The 13,737-nt window shown below is 35.8% G+C and overlaps 1 protein-coding gene across 2 annotated transcripts in view; it reads right to left on the bottom strand.

The window, feature by feature from the left end:
- nmt2 (N-myristoyltransferase 2) overlaps nucleotides 1–13,401 on the bottom strand; it is a 46,254-nt gene extending 32,853 nt beyond the window's left edge. The window contains exons 1-4 of one of the 2 annotated variants that reach the window (XM_051936027.1): nucleotides 12,977–13,401; nucleotides 7,156–7,291; nucleotides 5,069–5,216; nucleotides 2,860–2,978 (exon numbers count right to left, since the gene is read on the bottom strand). In XM_051936027.1, the coding sequence (XP_051791987.1) occupies nucleotides 2,860–2,978; nucleotides 5,069–5,216; nucleotides 7,156–7,291; nucleotides 12,977–13,086 (513 nt within the window). In that variant the 5' untranslated portion in view covers nucleotides 13,087–13,401. The remainder of the gene's footprint in view (nucleotides 1–2,859; nucleotides 2,979–5,068; nucleotides 5,217–7,155; nucleotides 7,292–12,976) is intronic. The other variant, XM_028817123.2, reaches the window with a different exon arrangement.
- Between the last annotated feature and the right edge of the window lie 336 nt (nucleotides 13,402–13,737).

Genomic DNA, 13,737 nt, shown 5'->3' with positions numbered 1-13,737 from the left:
AGGCGATGCCAGAAACACTAATTGGGGTTAAGCCTATTCCTGTGGTTTATGTCACTGTAATAAATAAAAAGCCCTTTAGTGACAGTCTGCAGTGGGGGCAAGCAGCTTAAAAGATGACTGAATAAAATACTGGGTGGGGTTGGGGAATTTTGTCAGGTGAATGTACTTATTCAGTGGTTGAAGGCAGGTCACTGCTATGAGACTGGTAGACTGGAATGGCAGTAATTTTAAAATGGACCATGTCAGCTGCCAATTAATTACAGTGTACCATCTCCCAGAGAAAGCTGATTTTGTGGGCCTGAAACTAATAATTGAATCTCAGATCCAGGAGAAATAATGTGGATTGCATTCTTACCATGGAATAGTGAACTAAGTCTTTGTCCTTGCACAGATACAGTATTTGAAGGGTCAACATAGTTTGTTTGTTCTGTCCTCGAGTGATTTGGGATCTTAGAAAAAGCTTGGTATCTTTGTGAAAAGTGCTACTAGAGTATGGAGTTCCAGGACCACTGCTACAGACTGAATTTTCCAAATACCCTGAAACAACATTGTTGAATGATTTTTCCATTGTTATTGGTCATAAGAGCTACTGAATCATGTAGTCTATTAGAGTTTAATTTGGATTTAGAGTATCAGTCATCATCATAACAGTCACACAAGATATGCTTACATACACAAACAATTATATTTGCACTCTACATATAGTATAGTATGTATATATGATAGATAGATAGATAGATAGATAGATAGATAGATAGATAGATAGATAGATAGATAGATAGATAGATAGATAGATAGATAGATAGATAGATAGAGGTATATGCCTCTTAATGTCCATGATATATTATGTGATATAGAATATGATGCAATTTGCATGTTGTGAGAACACCACATTATATACAATACTTAAAGGTATATGGGATACTGTGGTGTACCGGTTTTGTCTACATAGACAGAGATAATGCTATAACGCTACAGAGACGCACAATTAGCGAGATTTGGGGCCTGCTGCCTATGACTCAAAGTACACACTGTTATACAGAAAGTACAGTATTGGCAGCACAATCTGTTTGTATGCATACACGTGTTGCGTGCGGGAAGCTGTTGCATTTGCCAAGTTCCATTATGCATTATGATTTCTGAACTCTATTATAACCTTATGGGACCATGGATGTATATGCAATTGGACATCGCCGAAACAGACTTTATGTGGCACTTAGATCTATACAAGTCCTTCCTGGTCAGATTAGGTTTTAGATTAACAGTGGTCCAATTAACAAAAAAAGTGGTATATGAAACCAATAGTATTTCAGTTAAACTAGTTTTAGAATCATTTCTAAGTAGAAATTCTGGTCTTAAACAGGGCTAGATGTGGGGTTCATCAGTGGCCTGGAGTGATATATGCGTCACAGTCCTGTGGCCACATTCAACTAAGCATTTTGCTAGAGCACCTACAGAAAACCAATAACCTGTGGAGGATTCTTTCAGAACAAGAAAGAATGCTAACATTAGTCCAGAATTCATGGGAAAGGCCAATCATGTTTGGTTGAGCTTTGTCATATTAAAACATGTCACCATGTAGGTTTACCACATAAAAGGCAACATGACGAATGACATCATGACACATACTACTGCATGGTGAAACTGTTCAAACAAACAGCAGGAGTGACCCATCAAAAGTGATGTCATCAAACACCTTATTCTGATCGTCTGCTGCTGAGAATATTGTCAAGATTGTATTAGTGCCCACATTGCTTCCATGTGCACATGCAATGTTTTCGTGTTTAAGGGTTGATGGAGACCTCATCACTGTTGATGACCCAAAGAAAGTTCACAGCATTCCAAGTGGTTTGCTTACAATAGTTGTTTGCATGCAGTGACTTAGGCCGATAGATGTTATAATGGGTTGACATTGTTTAGTAAAAGTCTTTGTAGTAATAATAATAGGATCTTGCTGATGCACTGCAATACTATTGTTCACATTAATTTCTATATTTTAATTTATTCTTATTTATCATGGCACCAGAGACAAGCAACATGTTGCATGTTGGTTGGATATGCAAATAAAAATTTCACTGTACTCTGCACACATGACAACACCACTACTACATGCCAGACTGTGATCTTTAGCATATATTGGAACAACATGTAGCTGAAAGTGAGGTGATTGTGGTGAAAATTGGGTCCCCCAGTTTGAAGGTTGCAGACCTCTCTTAAAGGGGATTGGGGTAAAAATCGGCCCGTTTCCTAAAGATAAGGAGCAGGCAGCTGCTCCAACTGGAGCCATTCAAGTACATTGTGCTCCTGTTTAAGAGAAAGAACTGGTACAGATGCTGCAGTTTTGTAGACACTGAAGTAGAGTCCTCAAAGAAACTTTTGATTTACTAGTCAGTCTACACTCCCATCCTCAAGAGCTCTAAGTAATAATTGAAAGAAAGAGACCAGGAGTACTAGTAGCTGAAATAAGTTTTTTTTTTTTTACAAGGTTGCTGGGTCCATTTGCTGTGATGAGGAACTGAGTAAACTGATAGGACCCTAGAGTTGTACAACTGTCTTCAACAGAGTGAGACGAACCTGATAAGGTAGTTTGGGTGTTTTTGGCATCTCCCATAGTGGGTTTATCAATTACAGACCAATGGGAGATAAGCCACAACAAATTGGAGGGATTATACTATAATAAGCATGGATGGTAGCAGCGGAGAATATCATCAACAACATGTCATACGATTTGCCCCTTAAAATAGATCAAATGTACACTACAGGTAAGCTTATTTTGTTTTGGACAGATACGGGAAAAAAAGGAGGAGGAAAAAGTTATCAGCAAATAAATACAAAGCAATTACAACAACCAAGACATACCACTTCTGCATTGCCCAAGTCCAATGTATCCCACATGAAACCCTGAGGCAGAGAGTAAGGTTCCTGACGTATGTTCTCTTTATCTGGTTCAATGGGACCATGAGTTGTAACAACTTCATCTATACACAAAGCAAGCAATTTAAAGGTATTATTATGGGATAAAAAAAAAAAAAAACTGTCAGCACAATATTTCTAGAGTTTTTGTATTATATATACAGTTTGGTCAACATTTTTGGCACCCTTGCATTTAGTTATATCATGTATAATATCTTCAGAAATAATTGGAAATTAACCTAAATTTGATCATCAAAATATTTTAACATGTCCAAAGCTGTACAACAAAAATAATTTCTTTTCATGTTGCATTGTAGTGATTCTCACAGAAGAAAATGACAGTAGAAATTAAACAGCATAAAAGGCACCCTTCATTAATATATGCAAAATGTTTCTTTCAGTCATTTAAAACCTTCCCTTACCTTTCTGCATGTAGGTTTTCTCCACACTTCAATTGCGTTTGTTACAGCTCTTGAATGTTAGTAAGATTCACTTTACCAATTGCAGATTTCAGCTCTTTCCAAAATCTAACAATACAATTTTTGTTTCCTTTTTGACAAATCTTTTGTATTTTCGGATGTGTGTTCTGGGTAACAATTCTGATGAAGAACCCATGATCTCTGACCGATATTTAGTTTTCTGACACAGGGTAAACACATTATGCTCTAAAATGCCCTGTTACTCTTCTGATACCATGATTTTCTATTTCCGAGTCCTCAGAGTAATTCTCCCAGACATAATTTGAGTTCTCTAGGTAGGTTTGGTCAAAGATCAGTTGTATCCGTTTACATTTGTTTATCAACAGTGGGATCTTCCTTGGCTATTGCCAATAAAGCTCTTCTCCTTTTCATGTGTGTCATATGGTGTGGGTTGAAACCAACACTCCAGATTGCTACGGTCCAGCTTTCAGCTCAATGATTGTTTTACATTGTGTTTTTAACAGTTTGGAATGTTTAACTTCTTTAATCAATTTATCTCTTACCAACATGTCCTAGGAGGTACTTCACAGTTAAAGGAGCAGAAAACATCTTCATAAAACCCATGGAGAAAGAAATACCATGGACATCTGAGTAAGTCTTGTACCCTTAGTGATTTTTATGTTTAGTAATAACAGTTTTTATGGTGGTCTCAAATAGCGAGAGTAAAGAACAGTGAATGACACTGACATTTTTAAGCATTAAAGTTATCATTCATTGATTAATTATTGTGATGCAAGTACTGGCAATTTATTCCAGGAGAGTCTAATTTAACTGCAAATAAAAACATAGTTCTTGTAGCTAAACTGATCTGAAAGATTCAAAAGGGCACCAATAATTCCATTTTTGAAATGAAAAGGGCAAATTTTCCATTTTATTATATTTTCTTACATTTTTTACTGTTATTGTTTGATCCTGTGCTGCTCTGTATCAAACAAACAAATATATACTGAACCACCAGCTATTTCAGGAGACACTGCACATGATGCATCTAAAAGGCTAGGGTGCCAATAATACTGACCCTATTTTATGAACACAAATTGTGATATAAACATTTACATTTTAAAACATGTATATCATTTACTCTTTTATATTTTTTGCTTCTGTCACTTTGGTTTTGTTTCACTGTTTGTTCTGTAACCAAGAAAATGCAAGATAACACATGCCAAAGAAACTGTGTGTTTATTATTATACCAGCTTAGGGAGTTTGTTTAAAAAGATCAGCTGGCAAAGGGTAAATCCTCAATATAGAAAACACTATCTTGGTTAGAATGTTTTAATCTTGAAAGATTTGGAACTTTACACATTATAAACAACACACCTGATCCTAGAAGTCTTCAAAAAACGTTGTTTTTTTTTAAATCTAGCAAAGACTGATAGGCAGTGTGGTATAGCCATAATTCTAGGAATACCCTAGGACCCTGTATTTCTTCCCTTGCTGGCTCTGTTCCTGCCTGTGCTTCAAATGTAAAAAATATATGGAGAAAAATGTGTTTCAATCTCTTAGGTCACCTTATTTTTCATATAATTAATAATTACTGTCTATCAGAGTAATAATAACAACAATACTGTAGTACCTCCTCATAAAGTAAAAGGTAAACGTAAATATAAAGCAGGCTCCTGCATAAGTTAACTAGGTTAAGAAGTTTTGTTTATTTATCAATGATGAACAAACATACTTAGCTTTGGAACTGGTTGAGTATCCCAGAATTGATATTTGTGCTTTGTGGCTTCATCTATATTCTTTGCTGGACCCTGACAGGCAGAGAGCAGTTCCATTGCCCTCTGTATATCTTGCAGTTTCTGCATTGGGACAGCAGGATTCTGCTTTGTACAAATGGAAAAAATTACAACACAATGAAAAATATAATCTGTACAATACATTGTTCTCCTGTCTATCACACCTGAGTTATTTTTTGCAGTTTGTGCCACAATACCATGACATTCACTATAACAATAAAAAATAATAATAATAGTGGAACATCTGGCAACAGAACGGAATACAGTGTCAACATTCTGATAAAAGTCAACATACTATGCAAAGATGAACTACATCCAATTAATTGGCAATTCGTTAGCAAGAATATATGACAAATACTGTACCTTTAATCCTTCCTAACAGCTGATAAAATATAACTGAAGTAAGATGCTATTTCAATGGATGCAGTAATAACAGTAAGATGATGTTGTATTTGAAGCAAAAGATAAAAAGTTTTAAGTAAATCTAAATGTGGGAAAAAATCTTGTGATGACACATTAAAACTTCAAAGGATTCATGATGACAACATTCAAGCCATTCTATAGTACTGTTAAATTATTCAATTCAAATGAATGCAAGTTAATTTAAAAATAAAAAAATGCAACTATTTCTGGATGACTAATGTTCAGCTGAGGGTACAGGATATGAGAAGCACCCACCCTATAAGGTACACTCATAACGCTTTTGACAGCCTCTTGCCATCAGAACGATGGCATATGATGATTTATTCAATTCTTTTCACTGTGAAGAGAAATAAGTTTGTATTAAACATGTCCTAAGTGTAGTTTGCAAGGATTACAATGACAAAATTAAAAACCTTTTTGTTTGAAATCCTTGGTGTTTGTTCCTGGTTTGTAGTACAGTAATTCTTGGATATGAATTTCTTCACAGTGAACAAATGGGTAAAAGCACTTTAAAAAATGACTGAAATGAAAACCCTACAGCAGGAAGGCCTTTATACATATGGAGGTATTTGTTAATTCCAGCAAAGTAGCTCAGGGCAAGTTAGAAATGCCTTACTTGGCTACAGCATACAGGGGTCATCTGGTCACTCTAAAATGATTATTGGTTAAACTGAAACAGGTTAGCCAGGATATAAATCTAAGTATCACTGTAAAATGGTTAACAACTCAAATATACCCAGGATATTTCCTTAAAAATCAGAGCTTCTTAAGAGTTTTTCCGTAAGAGTTCTACAAGCCGCACTTAACAATAAAAAATGGAGTATGGTAAAAACGTTTTGGTGTGAAAAAAATAAACACAGAAACTGAACAGCCATTTTGCTTATATTCTGAATGATTTACCACAACAAGGTTTAAGTGGTTTAAAACAGAAATTTCATAAAGCACAATATTATCATTGATAAGCTTATGTTAATATGCCTTTTATTTTAAAATGCGTTTCTATACAAATACAATTTCTTGGTATTTCAGTTACAAATAGCTCCTCATTATGAAGGATTAATAAAGGACAGGAGAATACCGTAATATCCAATGGCTATTCTGAAAATATCCATGCTTTACACAGCTAATGCCAGAAAAAATTGACATTTCAATATTTCGGATGTAAACCATGAAAAACTCCATACCGTATCTGTAATTTTAATACAATATTACACAATTGGTACAATGGAATAAAACAGCACAAGCAAGAGGCATTTACTCAACGTGATTTTTATCTCAACTCAGAATATTACAGGTTTTAATGAGAGAGCAATAAATTAAATTTTTTATTTACTGCCAAATTGTAAAATTTGTCTCAGGTTACATAATACACATTAAATTATTATCTATGATTACATAATTTCAAACAATGAAATTAAAAGATAAAGCTGAAATTGTGATACTGTGGTATGTAATGAAATATTGTTATGTTCTCTTTTACTGGCTATCGGTAGAGGAAAGACTTCTACATTACTTGAAATGTGATATTCTATATGTAATATAGTAGTTTTTTGGACTACATTCATATTTTTAGCAGGAAATACAGAAAATTACACATTCTCACCTTTGGGGGCTGTTGTGCCTTTATGTCTTGAGAGTCAGAAGCAGAATCAGATTTGGTTCCTCCGGAACTTGGTTTCTCCTTCTTTCTCTTCTGCTTTTTCTTTTTCTTTTTGGCTCCAACATCTCCTCCAGGACTTCTACGATTGAAAGTTAAAGTTCTAAATCAATTACAATCCAACAGAGAACAATATTCAATTAATTATTCCAACAGAGTTCCTAAGGAGACCATATATTAAGTGGTCTGTGGCGCAAACTCAAGATTATTTTTGACCTATTAGCCCATTGTAGTATTTATCGTGATCTTGGTTCATACCTCAGACTGTTGCTTGCATAAAATATGCTTAAATGAGCTAATAGGAAGTTAGAGACTTTTGAGACATTGCTGAAAGCATAATAAAATCAATGCAGGAAAAAAATGATAATCCAAGTAAATTATATAAAAATTGTTAGGGGTACTAATACAAGACTTACAAACTATAATGTACCACTGTGTCAAAAAGGGTTAACTCACATTTTAAAATGAATTCTTTTTTGGCCTTTGTATTTTATGTCTTGTTACTAAGACTAACTTAAATAATTTCAAAAGACTTAGAAATAGGTATACAAAATAAAATCTTTCCAAAAATGGCTATACATTGTTTCAGGTTTTACTTCTGTGAAGTAATGTTCATTTCATTCTCTTAGTTTGTTTAGATTGATAAACTAGGTACTAGAAAAATGTACGAAATAAACCAATACACCAAATTGACGTTTTATCTTGCAACATAAACATTTTGGTTTTGGTTCCTGAGGTCACATTTACTTGCAATTTCAAACTGGCCCTGTATGGGTGGATGTCTGTATGAACAGGCAATGGACTGCTGGTCTGGGTAAAGTTGCTTGTCTTTGGCTACCACAACCTTAAATTGAATAAAGTAGATTTGAGAATGTTACAGCATTTAAAAAAATATTCTATTCACTAGAAGATAAAAATGCATGGTTTATGCCGTTTAAAAATATTTTAGCTCAATAAATACCCAAAACAACTAATACAGTAGAACAAATTTAATCTTTCTTAACACATTAGATGATGTCATCAGTAGCTATGGATTCACATCTGCCAGAAAACTTACTGTATATGTTGCTTAATTGTCTCTAGCATCTTAAAAGATAATTACTCAGATATCAATGGATTTCTTCATGTGAGGCTATTTAAAATATTGTCCATAATGGAAAAAAATATTAGGACATGTTGTGTCTACAAGAAATAATCACCAAATCTCATCACACCAGACACTACTGAAAAGACATGTAGAGAAACAAAGCATGGTCTTGATGTCCACCAAGTTCCAATACATTTGAAAATGTTTCATATTCCTTTCTTTGCAAAATCATGTAAGGATTACCATTTTTCATTTACTACAGACAGGGCCATAACATCATAGAATGATTCTTTTTTTGGGACACTCCATTCAAGGTTTATGTTCCTAAAGGTCCTACTTGTGAAAACACCACATTTACTTTCAAAGTAAAGAAAATAAAAACATTTAGAAATTCATTAAACTTTCTCAGCACCAATACTCTCAAAATCTGGATTATAAACTAGTTCATATTATATAAATTAAATTGAATTTGTACATGTCTTTTGTTATGTCTTTATTTTCTTCTCCTATTCCACACCTGCTTTTCTTAGACTTTGTGTAACAATGTCTAGGTATTTTGCACTATGTCATACAGACAATCTTCCAAGTTATGTTAATGTTACATATAATGAAAATATTGATAAAAGAAGCCAAAGAAAACTAAAACACAACAGACATAGAAAGTTGAAGCTGCAGTGCATTGCAATGTGGAATTCTAATGCTTGTTTAGTATCTTTTCTGAATTATGCCTTTCTAATTTGTTAGTTTATATTACTTTGTTGAATAAATATATGCCCTTTTCCCAATAGTCTGAAGTGGCTGACCATCCAAGTAGATGCAAAGCCTTTGTCGTATGCAGGCTGCTAGAAATTACCCCTATATTTAGTTATTTTCAACTGCCACTGTATATTACACCCTATAATCAAAAGGTTTTGCACTCCTTTCAGGAAACTCTGTAGACCTATGTACTGGTGGCACATGGAAGAAGCTAACTATCATTTTAGACAAAGGTCATTAATAACACAAAGCACTGTAGCAGAGCCAGAGACAGAGTGTTAGTATCATGGAATTAAGACAGACATCTCACAATTCTGCACTTTGCACTATATGGGCCTTGAGAGATCTTAAAGCATTAATTATTATTACTTTTTTAAACATTTCATTGAATTTATTAAAATCAAATAACATTCCATAAAAGCAAGTCCAATTTTACAAAACTTGGTTTGAATCAAATCAAGCATTAATTAAGTTAAATGCTTGTGTGTCTTGTTTTCCAATTTGTAAAAGATGACATCTCTAATTCTATATTTATATGCTTGTGTGTCTGTTTATAAAAACATGCATAATAATCACACAAATTTAAAAAATGTTAATTGTTTTTATGTTAGGATCTAAAGATATGTTTATGTAAAATAATTAATTAACACAAACACACACATATACTCTAAAGTGTAAGTATTTTGTTCAGTATCCTGTTTTTTTAATTCAAATACTCTGTATCTACCTGTGTGGAATTTGTATGTTCTCCTTGTTTATGTGTGGATTTTTCTCCTATATCCCTAAAGTCATGTTTGTTAAGTAAACTAGACTTTCCAAATTAGCTAAGTGAGAATGCAAGGATGTGAGAGTATGAAAGTTGGCCCTGCCGTGTACCGGTACCCTGTATAGGATTGTTTCCTGCCTTACACTAGTCAGAGGTGGTTCCTGAGTGCAAGGCTTTGTCCACACTAACATGGATAAATTTGAAAATGTATGTGTTTATTTATTCAACTTGGTCTTTTATCTACACTGAAAATGTGTGTTTAACACTCCAAAAAAAAACATCTTTTCTAAAATGCTCTCCAAAGTGTCTCATGAAACTGCATGGTGTAGGTAAAACATAGCTTTTCAAAAATGTTCATGTAGGATTGTCATGTAATCAGGTATGAACTTCAATTTTATTACAATGCCCTTTGTGATCTCATATTTACTGTAGGGATGTCCCTTTCTTAAATTCTCTGCACCAGCTGGCCTGAACTGTGATTTTTGATGTTTTAGTGTTTAGTGATGTTTTTGATGTTTAGTGAGCTAAAATGCATGGATGGAAAACTTTGGAAACAAAGACAGAATTTTCATATTTAACAGGGTTAGTGTTTTTTAATAACATTCCACATCAATTACCTTAACTCCATACTGGCAGATACCCCTTCAAATCTCATATCTTATCTCCAGTTAATTCAAAACTCTGCTTCAAGAGTCCTTACATGAACCAGCAACAGCAAGCACATCACACCCATCCTGCTTCGCCTTCACTGGCTCCCTGTGTATCACAGGATTGAGTCTAAAATTCTATTAATAACCTACAAAGCTTTAAATGGCCTTGCACCTGACTATATCAATAACTTTCTCCATCGCTATGCTCCTGTTAGCAATCGAAGGTCCTCCGATGCTGGCAATCTTGTTGTGTCCCACACTAACCTGCACTCTATGGATGACAGGGCCTTCAGCCTTGAAGTGCCCAGACTTTGGAATTACCTCCCAAAATTAATTAGCTCAGCTGACTCCATTTATTCTTTTTAAAAAACAACTTAAAATTCATCTGTTTGGGAAGGTTTTTAACTTAACCTAACTCTCTGCTCCTTCTTTTAGTTTACCTCTTCCTCCAGATGTTCAGGATAATTTGTGTGTGTACTATATAATAAATTGTGATTTGTTCAGGCATTTCTTTAATTATATAATTTAGTATTACACTCTGGTTTATTCTTTCTTTTATTCTACTTAATGCTTTTGTATATCCTGTGTCTATTTGTTTATTGTTTGATGCAGAAACTATTTGTATAATTTGGTTTTAAGCACCTTGAGCATGGGAAAGGTACTATAAAAACAAAATGTATTATTATTATTAGTGTGGACTAAGCCCAAGATGCCCACTATGGTGCCAGGAACACCAAGCTATACCCCACTCACGCTTCAAGGCCTTTGGATTCCCTTCAGTGGCAATTTCTCTTTAGTTTAATAAAAAAAAAAAAATCAAAGGCCACTTTCCTACTGCCAGACTTTACAGACATCTATTTCCCTCTAGGCATTTTTGTCACCAACTAATCAGACAGAAGGAAATGGCTGGCCTCCTGTTGCTTTTCCCCAATCACATCCTTAAAAGGGCAGCAGAGTCCCAACTTTCTCTGTGGTGCCCACCATTTGCCAAAATGGCTTCAGGTTTTCACTTCAACCAGTTTCTTTATTAGAACTCATATATTTGCTACTAAAGTAATATGTTTTCAGTCTTAATTTTACTTAACTAAATTATTAAGACTCAGAACTCAAAATTACCTATTTTAGATTTAGGCAGCACCATTTAGTTTTTAATCGTTTTCTCAGTTAATAACGAAATGCAAATAAAAAAAAAAAACAGCTCTCTAGTTAGACCTGTTTCCATTTGCAATGGTGAATGTACATTATGAAATATCTGTGTTAATAAACGTGAGAAAATGGGAGGATCATGAAGTGCAAACCTGTTCCAGACCACAAAATATAAGAATGATGCTCTTATAAAAGGAAACTATAATGTAATTAAAACTTGTCTTGGATGAATGACAGCACTAACAAACAATATGGTTAAATACCAAGGTACATTATCAGCAAAGACTGTCTTCTAATTAGGAAACTAGTTTGGCCAAACACCTGCAGCCAATGCAGCCCTCCAATACTATGAGTGAAGATTCCTGCCATAGTCTGTAACACCCTGGCATCACTTGAAAATCTCTCAAAACACATTTGTAATTTGATACCTCTTTCACAAATTAATTTATACAGTATACTCTACAAAAATGTGGTCTCCAAAACAACACTGATTTTAAGTGATGTTACATTGCTTCAACCTATGCAAGAGATAATATGAAAAGCTGGGAAAACCTATAAAATAAACAGACTGGTTAGCAGTAATCTTGCACAGGATCACGCTTTTTATGTCAAACAAATGAATGAAAATGGGAGGTTTAATGTGCATTTTCAAACACTGTATGAGTACTTACTAAACTTACACTCAAGCCTCAAACCCACTTAATCCAACACACGACTGATATTATATCAAGTTTTTAGCACAGCCCCGCAGACCTGGCAGTTGCTGACACGAGAACCAAAGTCAACACTCGATTGTTTATTTTTTTAAAACGCTTGGAGTATGAAATATTTTTCCATATTTCCTTGAATTCTAAAACGATGCAAGATCAAACGAAACGTTCGTTATTTTCCGTAGTGGGACTGCCTGGTCCAGTTTCAGAAATGAACACCTGAGACAGAAGGAGCCCGTCAGGATTATTTAAGGAACGATCTTAAACACATACTAAGGAACCTGAGCAGGCTAAACGGACTCTACACACCGTCACAGGTAAGTACGCAAAAGGATGCCAATAATAGGTTATTAGTGATGCTGTGGCTGGCTCAATGAGAGCTCCCTTTGTGATAAAGCATCGCCCTTCGTGCCGATGCGAAATGCCGTCTCTATCAGCCGCCTTCCACTTTACACATTTCTTCTCCTTCGGTCTCTCTGACCTTGTAGCCTACCACCCTGTAGGCAGTCCCACTCGTTTAGTGGGTCGCATTTTTATCGGGGCATCACTGCGAACCAGCAACCAGGGGCCGCGAACTCATTGCCAGCATTGCTCCTGTAGCCGAGATGCACCGGCAGAAGGGCGGCCTCTCCGCCATGTGCGCGCTGCCTACCCTTGCATGTGCTCGTTTTCTTCTTCGTTGTCCCCATCTATTCCGCAGGTATCTTGGTCATCCAGTTCCAGACTCTGCTGGCTGGCTGCAGACTCGCTGTCCTCCGCCATGATGGAGAAAAAAAATGCCGATAAAACCACTAATAACACAGACAGAGAGGAATAGAAAAGCGCGCAAAGGAGATATTGACAGCAGGCACAGCTCCCTCTACCTGCTGTCCTCCGCTTGAGAAAGAAGGCTTACAAACAAAACGGTGTCAGCCTCCCAGTAAAGCACTGGCCACCTGTTTAAAGGTGCAACCTGCAGGAACTGGGTAGGGGTTGTGTCCCTGGGAATGCAGCACACGAGCAGCACTCTGCATCGTCGCCACGGTAAAACAGAGCTGCGTGTCACCGCGGCGGCCTTTGAGCGCGCCGGTGGAGCATCGCGCGGGGCTTCTCGGCACTGCTGGAATGAAGAGGCAGGCGCGCGCGCGGCACTCGACTCGACTCCTCGTGGATCAGCGAGTCTGCTGGGCGGTGGCACTGCGAGACAATCGGCGAGTACGCAGCGTTATCGCTCCCGAATTAAATAAAGTGTTGGATTAGTAAGCATTTTTTAAACACTTAAACTGCAAAAAAAATAAATAAATAATAATATAAAATAGGAAGGGGCTGCGTGCTCTCAGTAACTAACGAATATAGCGGCTTGACGGAAAAGGTACGGTGACGTCGCAAGATGCACAGAAAAACCGCTTTCAGTAGTGCTTGGGATCCACTCCG

This window comes from Erpetoichthys calabaricus, chromosome 13 (assembly GCF_900747795.2).
Source record: "Erpetoichthys calabaricus chromosome 13, fErpCal1.3, whole genome shotgun sequence".
Classification (NCBI taxonomy): Eukaryota; Metazoa; Chordata; class Cladistia; order Polypteriformes; family Polypteridae; genus Erpetoichthys; species Erpetoichthys calabaricus.
Note: the sequence above shows the minus strand (reverse complement) of the source record. Positions and strands in the feature narration are given on the sequence as shown.